We start from the raw sequence: 16,955 nt of genomic DNA, 5'->3' as shown, positions 1-16,955 counted from the left end.
TATTGTATTATATACTTAAAAGTTGTTAAGAGAGTTAATCCTAAAATTTCTCACTACCAAAACAGAAATGATAATTATGACATAATAGAGGTGTTAATATTATTGTTGATAATTATATTGTAATATATAAGTGCATCAAATCAACACTTTGTACATTTCAAACTTATACAATGTAAAACTGAGCATGTTTCCATTTACTCCCTATTGTGAACACTGGTTGAATGCCAATTCTCATTCTATAATTCTCCATGAACACTTCAACTTTAGATGAGTGTATTATGTTGATTTGATTCAGTAATCTATTTCTTTAATTCTTCTTCCCTTTTCTCTTCAAAAGAAAGCCCCAAAATGCTTTAAATTTTAGGAGTCCAATAGAAGAGAGAAAATGCTGCTACCTATTTGCCTATCAAATTATATTGAATTTAACTGCAAAAGCAAAAGCATATTGGAAGCTTGGAGCTCCTAAGACCATCATTGGATGCCCCTTATTATACCCTATTAAAAGTATACTTAATTTATTTGTCTATATACTTATCCATTCATGTGTGTTACACAGATAATTATAATCCCACCTACTTCCTAAAGAGATCTCGAGGGTGATCTTATGACCGCAGTCAAGGTAAATTTTTACAGGATAATGGAAAATAAAACAAAAAACAGTTACTGAGAAGGGAGAGGACATTCCACTTCACAGGCATTTTTCTCATCTCCTTTTTCCCCCATCTTTTTTCTTTGCTTTCTTCTTGTTCTACCACATTTCTTTAGCCCCTACTGATAAAGCCTCGTCTCCCAGCACCTCAAAACAAAGGTAGATTCTCAGTGCCACATTTCAGTGTTAAATTTAGAAAAAAATGAAGAAGGCTGAGGTGAAACTGAAGGAGACATCTTTTAGTAAGCAAAAGATGTAATAGGTAGCACTATAAATATTAGAATTTAACCCCACCACAACAAACAATGGAGATACTAAATATTTCCTGAAATGAGGTTTTGATCTATAATAGTTTTTTAATTTCAATGTACAAGTTAGAGGTAGGATTAAACCTCCTTTTGTGTGTGCATGTGTGATAAATTGCTTCAGTTGTGTCTGACTCTGTGTGACACTGTGAACAGCAGTCTGCCAGGCTCCTCTGTCCATGAGATTCTGGGGGCAAAAATACTGGAGTGGTTTGCTGTGCCCTCCTCCAGGAGATCTTCCTGACCCAGGGATCGAACCCATGTCTTTTACATCTCCTGCATTGGCAGGTGGGTTCTTTATCACTGAGCCACCAGGGAAGCCCCCTTTTTTTGTAGTAACTACTTATAATCAAAGTATACATATTATTCTCTCCTTTCCCTCAGTCCTCCTCTCTCCAATTCCAGAATAAGTCAATGAGAGTCACCTGCCTTTGATTCCTAAAGACACTCACCTGTATTAGAATTAAGATCATCAGGCTCTGATTCAGTTCCATTTTGGCTTCCTTTTCCCTGAAGAGTGTTCATAGCTATAAGTTTCATCTTCTGCAGCTTCATTGCCTCAGCCATTGCTGCAGCTGTTATACCTAAAACCAGAACCATTCCTTTTAAAACAGGGATCATTTCTTAATGTAATTGAAAACAGGATACATTTAACAGGCCTATGCTATACAGCACAAACCAAACGGAAACCCGAGTCTAATTTATGAACAATATCCTTTCAAAAGTTAATTTGTTAATTTTCTACTCTTGCAATAACTTCATCTTATAATGTACAAGTTGAAAATCTGAAAAAAAAAATGTGGGTCTGATTCTCAATTCAAAACAGAGAAAACAATGAGCATAACATGAAAAATTTTGGAAAATACGAAAACTCTTGCTAATGTCTTCTGGTGTCTATTAAGAGCTCTGGATAATTTTTTTAAGACAGAACTCACCATGCACTAAGAACCCATCTAAGACAACACTGTCAAAAGAAGCACTCTGAAATGCTACAGGGGATGACTTTCTAGGGAATATCCTTGTTGACTCTTCTGCTGAAGAATGGGCTATTTTGCCTCTAAAGTTAGCTTAGAAAAAAAGAATAGAGGGGAGGAAACACTAAAATAGTCATCATACTTTTACTGGCCTCCTTCTCATATGCTGAGAGAAAAAAAGAAAGAAAGAAAACATAGTAGATCACTGCAGAAAGTGTGCCAGCCCTTGCAATATAATTACATTTTTTATTATTATAAAGCAATTTTTACGATGCTTGTATAAATTCACCTATATTCATACACAAACTTCCACACATAAATACCACACACATTTCTATGCCCATGTGAACCCATAAATACAGACGCATGTGCATATTACATTCACAGACCAGATTTGCCAATTTAGAAAGAATGTGTGCAGATGGAGGAATGGAAGATTCCTCTTCTTATGAGAGCATCAGAATCACAGTTAACTGTTAAACAACCACTCACAAAAAGACATTAAAATGTACCAAAATGATACCCTACATCCAAAGAAAAATCCAAAACGAAATGAGAAGAGGGACACAATCACAATAAAATTAAATCCCATACCTGCCATGTGGAAGATTCACAAAGTGGAAAACAATTATACCACAAAAGTTCTCCCATTGGAGTAAAGGTTCTGAGACCCACTTCAGGCTTCCCAGCATGAGGATCTGGCAACAGGCAGAGGAGACCCCAGAGAATCTGGCTTTGAAGGCTAACGGTGTTTGCCTGGAAGAATTACACAGGACTTGGGAAAACAGGCTCTATTCTTGGAGGGTACACACAAGGACCCATGTGCACCAGGACCCAGGGAAACAAAGCAGTGACCCCATAAGAGACTGGGCCAGACATACTGGCTAGTATTGGAGGGCATTTCATGGGGTGGTAGGGCTCGGAACCACTGTGGGGGCAAAGACACTTGCAGCAACAATTATAGGGGAGCACTCACTGGTGTGAGATACCACAGAGGTTGCAACTGGCCCCACCAACAGCCTATAGGCACGAGTGCTGAGAAATCTCTGGTCAAACATGCAAAAGGGTGGGGAACATACTTCCACCCATCAACAGAAAAGTGGCTAAAAGTCTTACTGAATATAGCCCTGCCCACCAGAAGGACAAGAACTGCCTCCATTCGCCACCAATCTCTACCTTCAGAAAGCCTACACAAGCCTCTTGATAGCCTCATCAACCAGAGGACAGATAGCAAAAGCAAGAAGAACTACAATCCTACAGCCTGCAGAACAGAAACAACAATCACAGAAAGTTAGACAAAGCAATATGGCAAAGAAGTATCTCCCAGATAAAGTGACAACTACCAGAACAACTAAGTGAAGTAGGCAACCTTCAGAAAAAGAATTCAGAATAATGACAGTGAAGATGATTCAGGATCTCAGAAAAAGAATAAAGGTGAAGATCAAGAAGACACAATAAATGTTTAAGAAAGATCTAGAAGAACTAAAGAACAAACATGAAAAATACAATAACTGAAATGAAAAATATACTAGAAGGAATCAACAGCAGAATAACTTTGGCAGAAGAACGGATATGGAATACAGAAGAGCAGAAATCACTGCCACAGAATAGAATAAAGAAAAAGAAATGAAAATAGCTTAAGAAACATCTGGAAAAACATTATATGAATCAATGTTCACATTATAGGTGTTCCAGAAGTAGAAGAGAGAGAGAGACAGGATCTGAGAAAATATTTAAAGAGATAGTAGCTAAAGACTTCCCTATCATGGGAAAGGAAACAGTCACCCAAATCCAGGAAGCACAGAGTCTCAGGCAGAATAAATCCAAGGAGGAACATACCGAGACATGTAGTAACCAAACTGACAAAAATTAAAGACAAAGAAAAATATGAAAAAGCTACCAGGAAAAAGCGACAAATAATATACAAGTGAACTCTCATAAAGTTATGAATTGATTTCTCAGCAGGAACTCTGCAAGAGAGAAAGGAGTGGTAAGATATATTTAAAGTGATGAAAGGGAAGAAACTGAAGCCTGGAGTACTCTACCCAGCAAGACACTCATTCAAGTTCAATGGAAAATTCAAAAGCTTCACAGACAAGCAAAGTTAAGTGAATTCAGCACCACCAGACCAGCTTTACAACAAATGCTAAAGGGACTTCTCTAATGGGAAAAGGACACAACTAGAAACAAGAATTCAGTGCCACCAGATAAGCTTTGCAACAAATGCTGAAGGGACATCTATAATTGGAAAAAGAAAAGGTCACAACTAGAAATAAGAAACTTATGAATGGAAAAGCTCATTAGTAAAGGCAAACATATAGTAAAGTTAGAAAATCATCCATACACAAATATGGTATTAAAACCAGCAATTGTTAGAGAAGAATACAAATGCAGGATATGGGAAATGAATTTGAAATTAAAAGACCAGCAACTTAAAACAACCTTATTCATATATCATTTCAGTTCAGTTCACTCATTCTGTCGTGTCCGACTGTTTGCAATCCCATGAATTGCAGCACGCCAGGACTCCCTGTCCATCACCAACTCCGGAGATTACTCAAACTCATGTCCATTGAGTCGGTGATGCCATCCAGCCATCTCATCCTCTGTCGTCGCCTTCTCATCCTGCCCCCAGTATCAGGGTCTTTTCCAATTAGTCAACTCTTCACATGAGGTTGCCAAAATATTGGAGTTTCATATATAGACTGCCATATTAAACCTAATATTAATGGCAAGCTGAAAATCAACAATAGATAGATACACACACACACACACACACACACACACACACAAAGGAATCAAAACACAGCACTAAAATTAATTATCACAAGAGAAAAGAACAAAAGAGGAAGGGAAGAAAATACACTTATAAAAACAAATCTAAAACTATTGACAAGATGGCAATAAGAATATTCATATAGGTAATTACCTTAAAGATAAACAGATGAAATGCTCGAATCAAAAGACACAGATTGGCTGCCTGGATACAACAACAAGACTTTTATATATGCTGCTACAAGAGACCTACTTCAGACCTAGGGACACATACAAACAGAAAGTGAGGGGGTATGAAAAGATAATCCATGCAAACAGAAAGCAAAAGAAAGTTAAAATTGCAATACTAAAATCAGAAGAAATACTTTAAAATAAAAACCTTTACAAGAGACAAAAGGGACACTTTATAATGATCAAGAGATCAAGCCAAAAGTAAGATATTACAAATATATATGCACACAACATATGAAAATCTCAATATATAAGGCAAGTATCAATAGCCATAAAGGGAGAAATAGACAGTAACACAATAATACCGGGGGATTTAGCCCATTTACACCAATGGACAGAACATCCAGACAGAAAATCAATAAGGAAAAACAGGCCTTGAAAGTCACATTAGATCAGATAAACTTAACTGATTTTTATAGAGCTTTCCAACCAAAAGCAGCAGAATACATATTCTTCTCATGTGCTCAACCAACATTCTCCAAGATTGACCACATACTGGGCCACAAAATGAGTCTTGGTAAATTTAAGAAAACTGAAATTATATCAAGCATCTTTTCTCACCAAAACACTATCAAATTAGCAATTAACTACAAGAAAATAAAAACTCTAAAAATCACAAACATGTGGAGGCTAAATGATATTGTACACAAGAACCAATTAATCACGAAAGAAATTAAAGAGGAAATTAAAAAAAAAATTACTGGAGACAATGAAACAAAAACACAATATTCCAAAAGCTATGCAAAAATAGTTCTAATATGGAAGTTTATAGAAATACACTCTTACCTCAGGAAACAACAAAATCTCAAATAAGCTACCTAACCTTACCCCTAAAACAACTAGAGAAAGAAAAAACTAACAAAACCCAAAGATAGAATGAGGAAAGAAATTAAAAAATCAGAGCAGAAATAAATGAATTAGAAATAAATAGAAATAATTATAAATAAATAAAGGACATGGTAGAAAAGATCAATGAAACTAAAAATGGGTTCTTTGAGAAGATAAAACTGACAAACTTTTAGCATATACTTTTACTTTTCATACTGTTAAAAGAAAAAGCAAGGAAATTCCACAAAAGATCTACTTATGCTTCATTGACTGTGATAAACCCATTGTGTGAATCAAAACAAACTATGGAGAATTCTTAAAGAGATGGGAATACCAGACCATCTTATTTGCCTCCTGAGAAACATGTCTGCAGGTCAAGAAGGAACAGTTAGAACTGGACATGGAACAACAAACTGGTTCAAAGTTGGGAAAGGAGTACATCAAGGCTATATATTGTCACCCTGCTTACTTAACTTATATGCAGAGTAAATCATGCAAAATTCTGGGTTAGATGAATCCAAGCTGGAATCAATATTTCTGGGAGAAATATCAATAACCTCAGATATGCAGATGACACCAACTTAATTGCAGAAAATGAAGAGGAACTAAAAAGCCTCTTGATGAAGTTGAAAGAGGAGAGTGAAAAAGCTGGCTTAAAATTCAACATTCAAAAAACTAAGACCATGGCATCTGGTCCCATCACTTCATGACAAATAGATGGGGAAACAGTGGAAACGGTGATAGGCTTTATTTTCTTGGGATGCAAAATCACTGAAGGTGATAACTGCAGCCATGAAATTTAAAGACGCTTGCTCCTTGAAAGGAAAACTATGACAAACATAGACAGCATACTAAAAAACAGAGACATCACTTCGCTGACAAAGGTCCATATACTCAAAGCTGTGATCTTTCCAGCAGTCATATACAGATGTGAGAGTTGGACAATAAAGAAGGCTGAGAGACCAAGAATTGATGCTTTTGAACTGTGGTGCTGGGGAAGACTCTTGAGAGTCACTTGGACTGTAAGGAGATCAAACCAGTCAATCCTAAAGGAAATCTATCCTTAATATTCATTGGGAGGACTGATCCTGAAGCCAAAATTTTGACCACCTGATGTGAAGAGCCAAAACATTGGAAAAGACCTGATACTGTGAAAGATTGAGGGCAGGTGGAGAAGGGGGGTGATAAAGGATAAGATGGTCAGATGGCATCATCAACTGAATGGACATGAATTTGAACAAACTTCAGGAGATAGTGAAGGACAAGGAAGCCTGTGGTTCAGCAGTCCATGGGTTGTAAAGAGTTAGACATGACTGAGCAGCTGAAAAACAACAACAAACCTTTAGTAAGACTCATCAAGCAAAAAATAAAGGTGATGGTTCAAATCAATATAATTAGAAATGAGAAAGGAAATGTTACAATGGACATCACAGTAATACAAATGATCATAAGATACTACTACAAGCGGCTATTTACCAATTAAATGGTCAAACTGGAAGAAATGGACAAATTCTTAGAAAGGTACAATCACCGAAGACTGAAACAGGTAGAAATATAAAATATGAACAGAGCGATCACATATACTGAAATTGAAACTATGATTTAAACACTCTCAGCAAACAAAGGACCAGATGGCTTCACAAACAATTTCTATCAAACATTTAGAAAATAGTTAACGTCTATATTTCTGAAATGATTCCAAAAAGTTACAGAGGAAAGAACACTCCCAAACTCAGTATATTAGGTGACCATCACCCTGATACCCAAACTAAACAAAGATAGCATGCACAAAAAGAAAAGTGCAAACCAATATCACTGATGATGGTAGACATGAAAAACCTCAACAAAATTCTATCAATGTGAATTCAATAATAGATTAAAGGGATTATCCACCATGATCAATTGGGAATCATCCCATGAATGCAAGTGGTTTTTAATATTCACAAACCAGTGTAAAACACTGCACTGAAGAATAAAAACAATATGATCATCACAATAGATGCATAAAAAGGTTTGACAAAATTCAGCACCCATTTATGATTAAAAAAAAAAAAAAAAAAAAAAAAAACTCTCCAGAAATTTGGCTTAGAAGAAATGCAACATAGTAAAGGCCATATAAGGCAAAACTACAGATAACATGGTAAAAAGTTGAAAGGATTTCCTCTACAATCAGAGAGAAGACAAGGATATTTACACTCTTCATTATTTTTCAGTATAATTTTCAACATTCTAGCTAAGGCAATCAGAGAAGCAAAAGAAAAGGACTCCAAATTGGAGAAGAGGTAAAACTGTCACTGTTTGCAAATGACAAAGAAATTCCTATAGATGTTACCAGAAAAATACTAGTGTTCAACAATGAATTTGTTTAAATGGCAAAATTAATACAGAGAAATATGTTGTGTTTCTATACACTAACAATGAAAAGTCACAAAGAGAAATTAAAGAAACAAGCCCAGGTACCATTGCATCAAAAATAATAAAGTGTTTAGGAATAAACCTACTTAAGGAGACAAAAGAACTGTTCTCTGAAAACTATGATGCTGGTGAAAGAAATTGAAACCAATACAAACAGATGGAAAAAATATACCCCATTCTTGGATTGGAAGAATCAATATTGTTAAAATGATTACACTACCTAAGGCAATCTATAGATTCAATACAATCCTCCTCAAATCACCAGTGGTATTTTTCACAGGACTAGAGCAAAAAATCTTAAAATATCTATGGAGATACAAACGACCCCAAATAGCATAAACCTGAGAAAGAAAAAGAGAGCTGGAGGAATCAGGCTCTCTGACTTCAGACTATACTGCAAAGCCACAATCATCAAAATGGTATGGTATTGGCACAAAAACAGAAATATAGATTAATGGAACAAGAAAGAAAGTCCAGAAATGAACCCACAAATCTATGATCAATTAATGTACAACAATGGAGGTAAGACTACCTAGTGGAGAAAAGACAGTCTCTTTAATAAATGGTACTGGGAAAACTGGACAGCTACATGTTAAAAAAGAAATGAAAATAGAACATTCTTTAACATCACTCACAAAAAATTAGCTTAAAATGGATTAAAGACCTAAATTTAAAATTGGATGCTATAAAACTCTTAGAGGAAACATAGAAAGAAGACACTGTGATAGAAATCACAGCAATATCCTTTATGACTCATCTCCTGGAGTAATGGGAATAAGAAGAAAATAAACAAATGGGGCCTAATTAAATTAAAAAGCTTTTGCACAGCAAGAGAAACTATAAACAAGATGAAAAGACCACCCACAGAAAGGGAGAAGAGATTTGCAATGGTGCAAGTGAAAATGGATTTATCTCCAAATTTTACAAACAGACCTGGTGTCTCGATACCAATAAAACAAAAACCATGATCAAAAAATTGGCAGAAGAACTAAATATAGACATTTCTCCAAAGAAGACACACAGGTGGCCAAGAGGCACATGAAAAGATGTTCCACATTGCTAATTACAGGAATCAAAATCAAAACCACAATGAGATATCACTTCATACCTGTCAGAATGGGCATCATTAAAAAATCTACAAACAATAAATGCTGGAGAGGGTGTGGAGAAAAGGGAATTCTCCTATACTGTTTGTGGGAATGTAAATTGGTATAGTCACTATGGAGAACAGTCTGGAGGTTTCTTAAAAACTAAAAATAGAACTATCTTATGATAGAGCAATCCCACTCACAGGTATGTACTCAGAAAAAAACGATTTGAAATTATGTATGCACTCTAATATTCACTGAAGCACTGTTTACAGTAGCCAATACATGGAAGTAAGCTATGTGCCCTTCTACAGATGAATGGATAAAGAAAATGTGATACATAAATGCAACAGAATATTACCCAGCCATAAAAAATAGAATGAAATAATTCCTGGATAAAGAAAATGTGATATATAAATAGAATATTACCCAGCCATAAGAAATAGAAAGAAATAATTCCATCTGTAGCAATATGAATGGATCTGGAGACCATCATACTAAGCAAGTCAGGGAGACAAAGAAAAATCTTATATGATATCACTTACATGTGGAATCTAAAAGAAGAAAGATACAAATGAACTACTCTACAAAACAGAAACAAATTCACAGGCTTAGAGAATGAGTTTATGATTACCAGGGAGGAATGTGGGAGCAAGGAGATAGACTGGAAGTTTGAGATTGACATGTACATACTGCTATATTTAAAATAATCAACAACTACCTACTATATATATATGGCAATTTTTTAACTCCATGTAATAGTAAAAAGAGGTATGAATAAAAAATCCAAAGATATAATATGAATGCTTAGGTTTGAAATTTTTCCTCCTACAAAGTCTGTATCAGGTTAAACCATAGAAATATGTCAGGAAAAAGGTACTAAAAATAGATCAATCTATACTTCACCAATGCTCTCCAAAATATCTAGTGAATTCAACTACACTATTTTTATTTTATATTAATTAATTTATTTAGTTTTGGTGGCACTGGGTCTTTGTTGCTACACACAAGACTTTCTCTAGGTGTAGCAAACAGGGGCTACTTCTTGTTGAGAAGCACAGGCTCTAAAGCCTGTGGGTTTCAGTAGCTGTGGCTCACAGGCTCTAGGGTGCATGCCCAGTAGTTGGGGTGTGCAAGTTCAGTTACGCTGCAGCAGGTGGTATCTTAGCTCCCAGACCAGGGAACAAATCCACAATCCACGTCCCCTGCATTACAAGCCACATTCTTAAAAACTGAACCACCAGGGAAGTGCCTAAATTATTTATAGATATTATCAAAATCCCTAACTATCTACTGGTACACTGGTGCCATAAGCCAAAAAGAAAACAAGTTCTTGCTAATTTAAAACAGTATTTTAGAATTCAGTCAAACCCATTCGCCCCTGCAAATGCAAATCAAAGAATGCATGTATTGATTGTTGCAAAAAAGAAAATATAGCTACTATTATTAGAAATACAGATTCTCAGATTCTAAGGGACAGGTGAATTCTTATCAAAGGTATAAGGGGAAGTAACTACAGCCTGGACATCTGCCTATGTTTGGTGGAATAAATGAGCTTTTATTTTGCCACTCTGCACTTTTTGCAATAGATGGAAAACACAAAATAAAGCAAACTTTCTCCACATTAGCTTGTCTATGAATCATGGCAAGCAAAAGATCTGAAAGAAAAGTGCTTTAATCTCTGAAATGATGGTACACGTTTGTGCATTTTCTAGATAGTCCTAGAGATTTTCTTGCCATATTTAGCGTTGCTGAATTCCATTTGCTCAAATTGGCCTATCCAACATCCAAGGGTTACTATGAACAGAAAATATGATGACAATGATTTAAACAAAGGGATCCTGCTTAGAACTGCCAGGGCTGAGTGCCTCAAAACTAAAAATGCATCAGGAAAATTTTCCAAAATTTATATCAGATCTCCTGATGACGAATTCAGAACTGGATCTTAACTATAATACTTACTGAATTATTATTTGTTTCATTATTGGTAGTTTAAGTAGTGGATTTTTATGTACAATATGTGGATTCTTATGATACGAAAAATAAAAGTTGACATAATATCTTATAGACAGATAAGGTAAATGTGTATCTCATACAATGACACTAAGAATTAATGAACAAGGTTCCCCTAATATTTTTTATTTCATAAAAATATGGTAAGTTCCAATATCAATTCATTTGTTCAAGAAAGTGCTACCTGTATGTCACTGCAGAAAAAAATCAGTAAATTCAGAAAGTAATATTAAGGTGGTAAAGAATCATGGTATAATAGTACTACAAAGACATTTAAGAGTCATCTGGTTCAATTTCTTCATTTTGAAGATGAGGAAACTGTCTCACAGTGATGTGTCATAGATAAGTTATTTAGGGGGTAATATGGAGCAAAACTCAAGTTTCCTGATGTGATCTAGATGTATTTAAGTGCTAAAGTTGCTCAAATATAAATTAATGAAAATATCTAAAGGGATATGATCCCCTCATCACTCACAGTCTCATACTTGTATTTTTATACCTCCTTACAATTTATTTGAGGTTTAGAGACCTAGCCTCTAACACATGTTTTGTATTGCCTCATGGTTCATGTTACAGTGACTTTGAACTTAAACAAAATCTTAAATCCTACTTGTTGAATCTTCAATACATCATTTGAATATCTGTCTTCAGGGAAAACCACAAACACATGAAGAGCAGTGGAAAAGATGATATGGTTTATTTGGTATTTCATTAGAAATTCCTCCTCTCATTCAACTGATCAATTAAATTTTTAACCTCAGGATATGGTTCAGATGGATTTAAAACAGTCAATTAGTTCCACACACCAAGTTCTCAAAAAAAAAAAAAAAAAAAAAAAAATAGCCCTGAAATAGAACATAAAAAGAACATGCCGATTTAGGAAATGCTGGGTTAAATTTTACTTGGGAACCAGAGTTTCAGCTCATATCAGACAAGTAGGAAATGGTAAGCTTAATAAGAATGAAGTTTTATGGAGACCTAGAAGACCTTACAGAACTAACATCCAAAAAAGATATCCTTTTCATCATAGGGGCCTGGATTGCGAAAGTAGGAAGTCAAGTGATTCCCAGAGTAACAGGCAAGTTTGACCTTGGAGTACAAGATGAAATAAGGCAAAGGCTAACAGAGTCTTGCCAAGAGAATGCACTGGTCATAGCAAATAACTTCTCCCAACAACACAAGAGAAGACTCCACAGATGGACATCACCAGATAGTCAATACCAAAATCAGACTGATTATATTCTTTGCAGCCAAAGATGGAGAATCTCTATACAGTCAGCACAAACAAGACTGGGAGCGGACTATGGCTCAGATCATGAATTTCTTATTGCAAAATTCAGCCTTAAGCTGAAGAGAGTAGGGAAAACCCCTAGACCATTCAGTTATGACCTAAATCATATCCCTTATGATTATACAGTGGAAGTGGTGAATAGATTCAAGAGATTAGATCTGATAGACAGAATGCCTGAAGAACTATGGATGGAGGTTCATGATGCTGTATAGGAGGCAGTGATCAAGATAATCCCAAAGAAAAAGAAATGCAAAAAATGCAAAATGATTGTTGGAGGAGGCATTACAAATAGCTGAGTAAAGAAGAGAAGTGAAAGACAAAGGAGAAAAGGAAAGATATACCCATCTGAATGCAGAGTTCCAAAGAATAGCAAGGAGAGATAAGAAAAACCTCCTCAGTGATCTATGCAAAGAAATAGAGGAAAACAACAGAATGGGAAACACTAGAGTTCTCTTCAAGAAAATTAGAGATACCAAGGGAACATTTCATGCAAAGATGAGCACAAGAAAGGACAGAAATGGGATGAACCAAACAGAAGCAGAAGATATTAAGAAGAGGTGACAAGAATACACATAAAAACTATACAGAAAAGATCTTCATGATGGCATGCTCACTCACCTAGAGCCAGACCTCTTGGAATGAGAAGTCAAGTGGACCTTAGTACTATGAACAAAGTTAGTGGAGGTGACGGAATTCCAGTTTAGCTATTTCAAATCCTAAAGGATGATGCTGTTAAAGTGCAGAATTGAATATGCCAACAAATTTGGAAAACTCGGCAGTGGCCTCAGGACTGGAAAAGGTCAGTTTTCATTACAATGCCAGAGAATGTTCAAACTACTGATCAGCTGCACTCATCTCACATGCTAGCAAAGTAGTAATCCAAATTGTCCAAGCCAGGCTTCAACAGTAGGTAAACCATGAACTTCCAGATGTTCAAGCTGAACGTAGAAAAGGCAGATGAACCAGAGGTTAAATTGCCAACATCCGCTGGATCATCAAAAAGACAAAAAATAACAGAAAAATGTCTACTTCTGCTTTATTGATTACTTCAAAGCCTTTGCTTGTGCAGACCACCACAAACTATGGGAAATGCTACAAGAGATGGGAATGCCAGACTACCTTACCTGCCTCCTGAGAAATTTGTATGCAGTTCAAGAAGCAACAGTTAGAACAGGACATTGAACAACAGACTAGTTCCAAATTAGGAAAGGAGTACTTCAAGACTGTATATTGTTAGCTTGCTTATTTATCTTATATGCAGAATACATCATGTGAAATCCTGGGCTGGATGAAGCACAAGCTGGAATGAAGATTTCTGGGAGAAATATCAATAACCTCAGACACACATATGACACCACCTTTATGGCAGAAAGTGAAGAACTAAAGAGCCTCTCAATGAAAGTGAAAGAGGAGAGTGAAAAAGCTGGCTTAAAAGTCAACATTCAAAAAACAAAGATCATGGCATCTGGTCCCATCACTTCATGAAAACAGATGGGAAACAATGGAAACATTGAGAAACTTCATTTTGGGGGGCGCCAAAATAACTGCAAATAACTGCAGCAAAGAAATTAAAAAACGGTTGCCCTTTGGAAGAAAAGCTATGACCAAACTAGATAGCATATTGAAAAGCAGAGACATTACTTTGCTGACAAAGGTCCATCTAGTCAAAGCTGTGGTTTTTCCAGTAGTCATGTATGGGTGTGAGAATTGGAATATAAAGAAAGCTGAGCGCCGAAGAATTGATGCTTTTGAACTGTGGTGTTGGAGAAGACCCTTGAGTGTCTCTTGGACTGCAAAGAGATCAAATTAGTCAATCCTAAAGGAAATCAGTCCTGAATATTCATTGGAAGGACTGATGCTGAAGTTGAAATTGAAGTGCTTGGACCACGTGATTCAAAGAGCCAACTCATTAGAAAAGACTGATGCTACGAAAAATTGAAGGCAGGAGGAGATGGAGGACGATAGAGGATGAGATAGTTGGATGGCATCACCGACTGGGTGGACATGAGCTAGAGCAAGCTCTGGGAGTTGGTGATGGACCAGAAAGCCTAGTGTGCTGCAGTCCATGGGGTCACAAAGAGTCAGACACAATTGAGCGGCTGAGCTGGAACTGGAATAAGAATGAAAGATGCCTTTAAAAATGAAAGTGTTATAATTATAGGTAAATATCTACATAAATATCTAGAAGCATAAAAGTTGTTTTCAGTAACTGAATTTGAAAGTGGTAACTTCTACGTTATGTCTAAATTACATATATTTAATTGACTGAAAAAGATTTGGAAAGGCAGAGACTCATTGATATTGGGGAAATATTCACCTTCTGCATTTTCTAATACTTCTGCATTTACTCTTGTAAACATAGCAACTTTCATACTTGTTCACCTACCTTCATAACATTTCATGGCTAGTCAGCATAATTATTGACCAAATCATAAAAACAGCCCTTATAATCATTTACACTCACTCCCTAATCTGCAATTCAACATAACAATATGAAAATGCCCCAAATATCATAATTTCATGTGCATGCACGTGTGCCCCTTGTGTATGATCATTATTATTGTAGCATACAGATATTCAAACTCCAACTTCAGATTTAGACTGGTGAGAAAAGTTCTTAAGAGTAACAAGAACATTAATGAATATCTAAATCAACCTCTTCATCTTACAAATAAAAAATTGGATCCTAAAGAGGAAAAGTGAAAGACAATACAACATAGAGAGTAGGGCTAGGATAAGAACTCAAGTATCCTGATGTGTACCCAAGGTGCTTTGTCCACTAAATCCCACCTTCTTAATCTTGATTTTAATTTCATTAAAACTCTCTAAAATGGGTCTTATAGATATGCATTATAAGTCACTGACTGGAACAAGGGAGAAATTATGTCATATAACTTCTCAGGGCTTTAGATTACTCAATATGCAAAATGAAGGAGTTGGACTAAATGATCCTTACATTCCTTATGAAGTGATGATTCTGATTAGATTTACTTTGTACTGTATAACTTTCTCATACTTCTGGTTTTGTATTATCCATGTATGCTCTAAAGCAAAATTGTTATTGCACTCTTTTCTCACTAGTAAACAAGTGTTAGACTTACAACTTAGTTGATTTATAGCCCTCAAACTAGAAGTGCAATGGGGAAAAAAATTAATGATTGTAGTAAAATTTACAAAGGAAAAAAGTGAATTTGGATTTATAGCACTGAACAAAAATCAAGGCAATTTTATAGTTTCCTATTTGGATGAACTGTGTCCATCTTTTCATATGTTTGAAAGCTTTTCAGTCAAAACTGTGAATAAGTAAAATAACTAAAGGAGAACTATGAGTAATCAAATATTGAGGTTTGCAATTATTTAAATGAAATGGTGGGCCAGTTTACTGCAATATGGTTTTGTTATTAGAATAGCATTTAATTAAATTAATGGTGTTGCATTAATAATATCTCTCCAAAAATGAAAAACAGTTTTATATCTCCCTCATTATATCTCTCTACAGTCAAGTACTGCATGTTGGTTTGTTTATTGTTTACATTCAAAGCTATGTTTGGTTGAGCATGATGTACTAAAATATGAATAATTAAGCATCTGACAATATGAAATGATAATGTGATATACCACGTTGAATCTAATGGAAACAATTTTGAAATTCCCTATAAATAAACTGGGTAGATGTAAGCCTTTACAGAGGTAGTATTCAGGCTCATTTTCAGGAAATGCTTATGCTCTGAACTCTGTTATTTGGAAAAACATATGGACTCCAAAAGATTCAGAACTCAACTAACAGGAAAGCCATACAAATGTAAGAATCGAATGAAAGCAGAGAAGCCGCATGCAAGTAGTTACAGACCACTTAAATGAAGAGCAAATATTAAAGTGATTCTTAGGAATCACCACTCAGGGATAGATACGAAATTAAAAACTACTCAGCTCAGCACCATGGCTATGAGGGAAAGGCTGTCAAACATAGGTATATGCAGAGTTTGTAAAACAATTGCAGCTGTATCTGGGCTAGACATCAGCAAAGCCATCAAATAATGTGAGCACTAGAAACCTGCTATATGGGCATGAATATTTTGTTCAGTTCAGTTCAGTCACTCAGTCGTGTCTGACTCTATGTGACTCCATGAACTGCAGCATGCCAGGCCTCCCTCTCCATCACCAACTCCCAGAGTTTACTCAAACTCATGTCCATTGAGTCGGTGATGCCATCCAACCATATCACCCTCTGTCATCCCCTTTTCCTCCTGGCCTCAATCTTTCCCAGCATCAGGGTCTTTTCAAATGAGTCAGCTCTTCGCATCAGGTGGCCAAAGTATTGTAGTTTCAGCTTCACCATCAGTCCTTCTGATGAACATTCAGGACTGATTTCCTTTAGGATGGAAT

The 16,955-nt window shown here is 35.8% G+C and overlaps 1 protein-coding gene across 1 annotated transcript in view; it reads right to left on the bottom strand.

Annotated features, from left to right (window-relative positions):
* DACH2 (dachshund family transcription factor 2) overlaps positions 1-16,955 on the bottom strand; it is a 791,610-nt gene that overhangs the window by 302,296 nt on the left and 472,359 nt on the right. Inside the window, exon 4 of the mRNA XM_065915301.1 lies at positions 1,407-1,538. Within this exon, the coding sequence (XP_065771373.1) occupies positions 1,407-1,538 (132 nt within the window). The remainder of the gene's footprint in view (positions 1-1,406; positions 1,539-16,955) is intronic.

This window comes from Muntiacus reevesi, chromosome X (assembly GCF_963930625.1).
Source record: "Muntiacus reevesi chromosome X, mMunRee1.1, whole genome shotgun sequence".
Classification (NCBI taxonomy): domain Eukaryota; kingdom Metazoa; phylum Chordata; class Mammalia; order Artiodactyla; family Cervidae; genus Muntiacus; species Muntiacus reevesi.
This window is presented reverse-complemented; position numbering and strand designations above follow the sequence as displayed.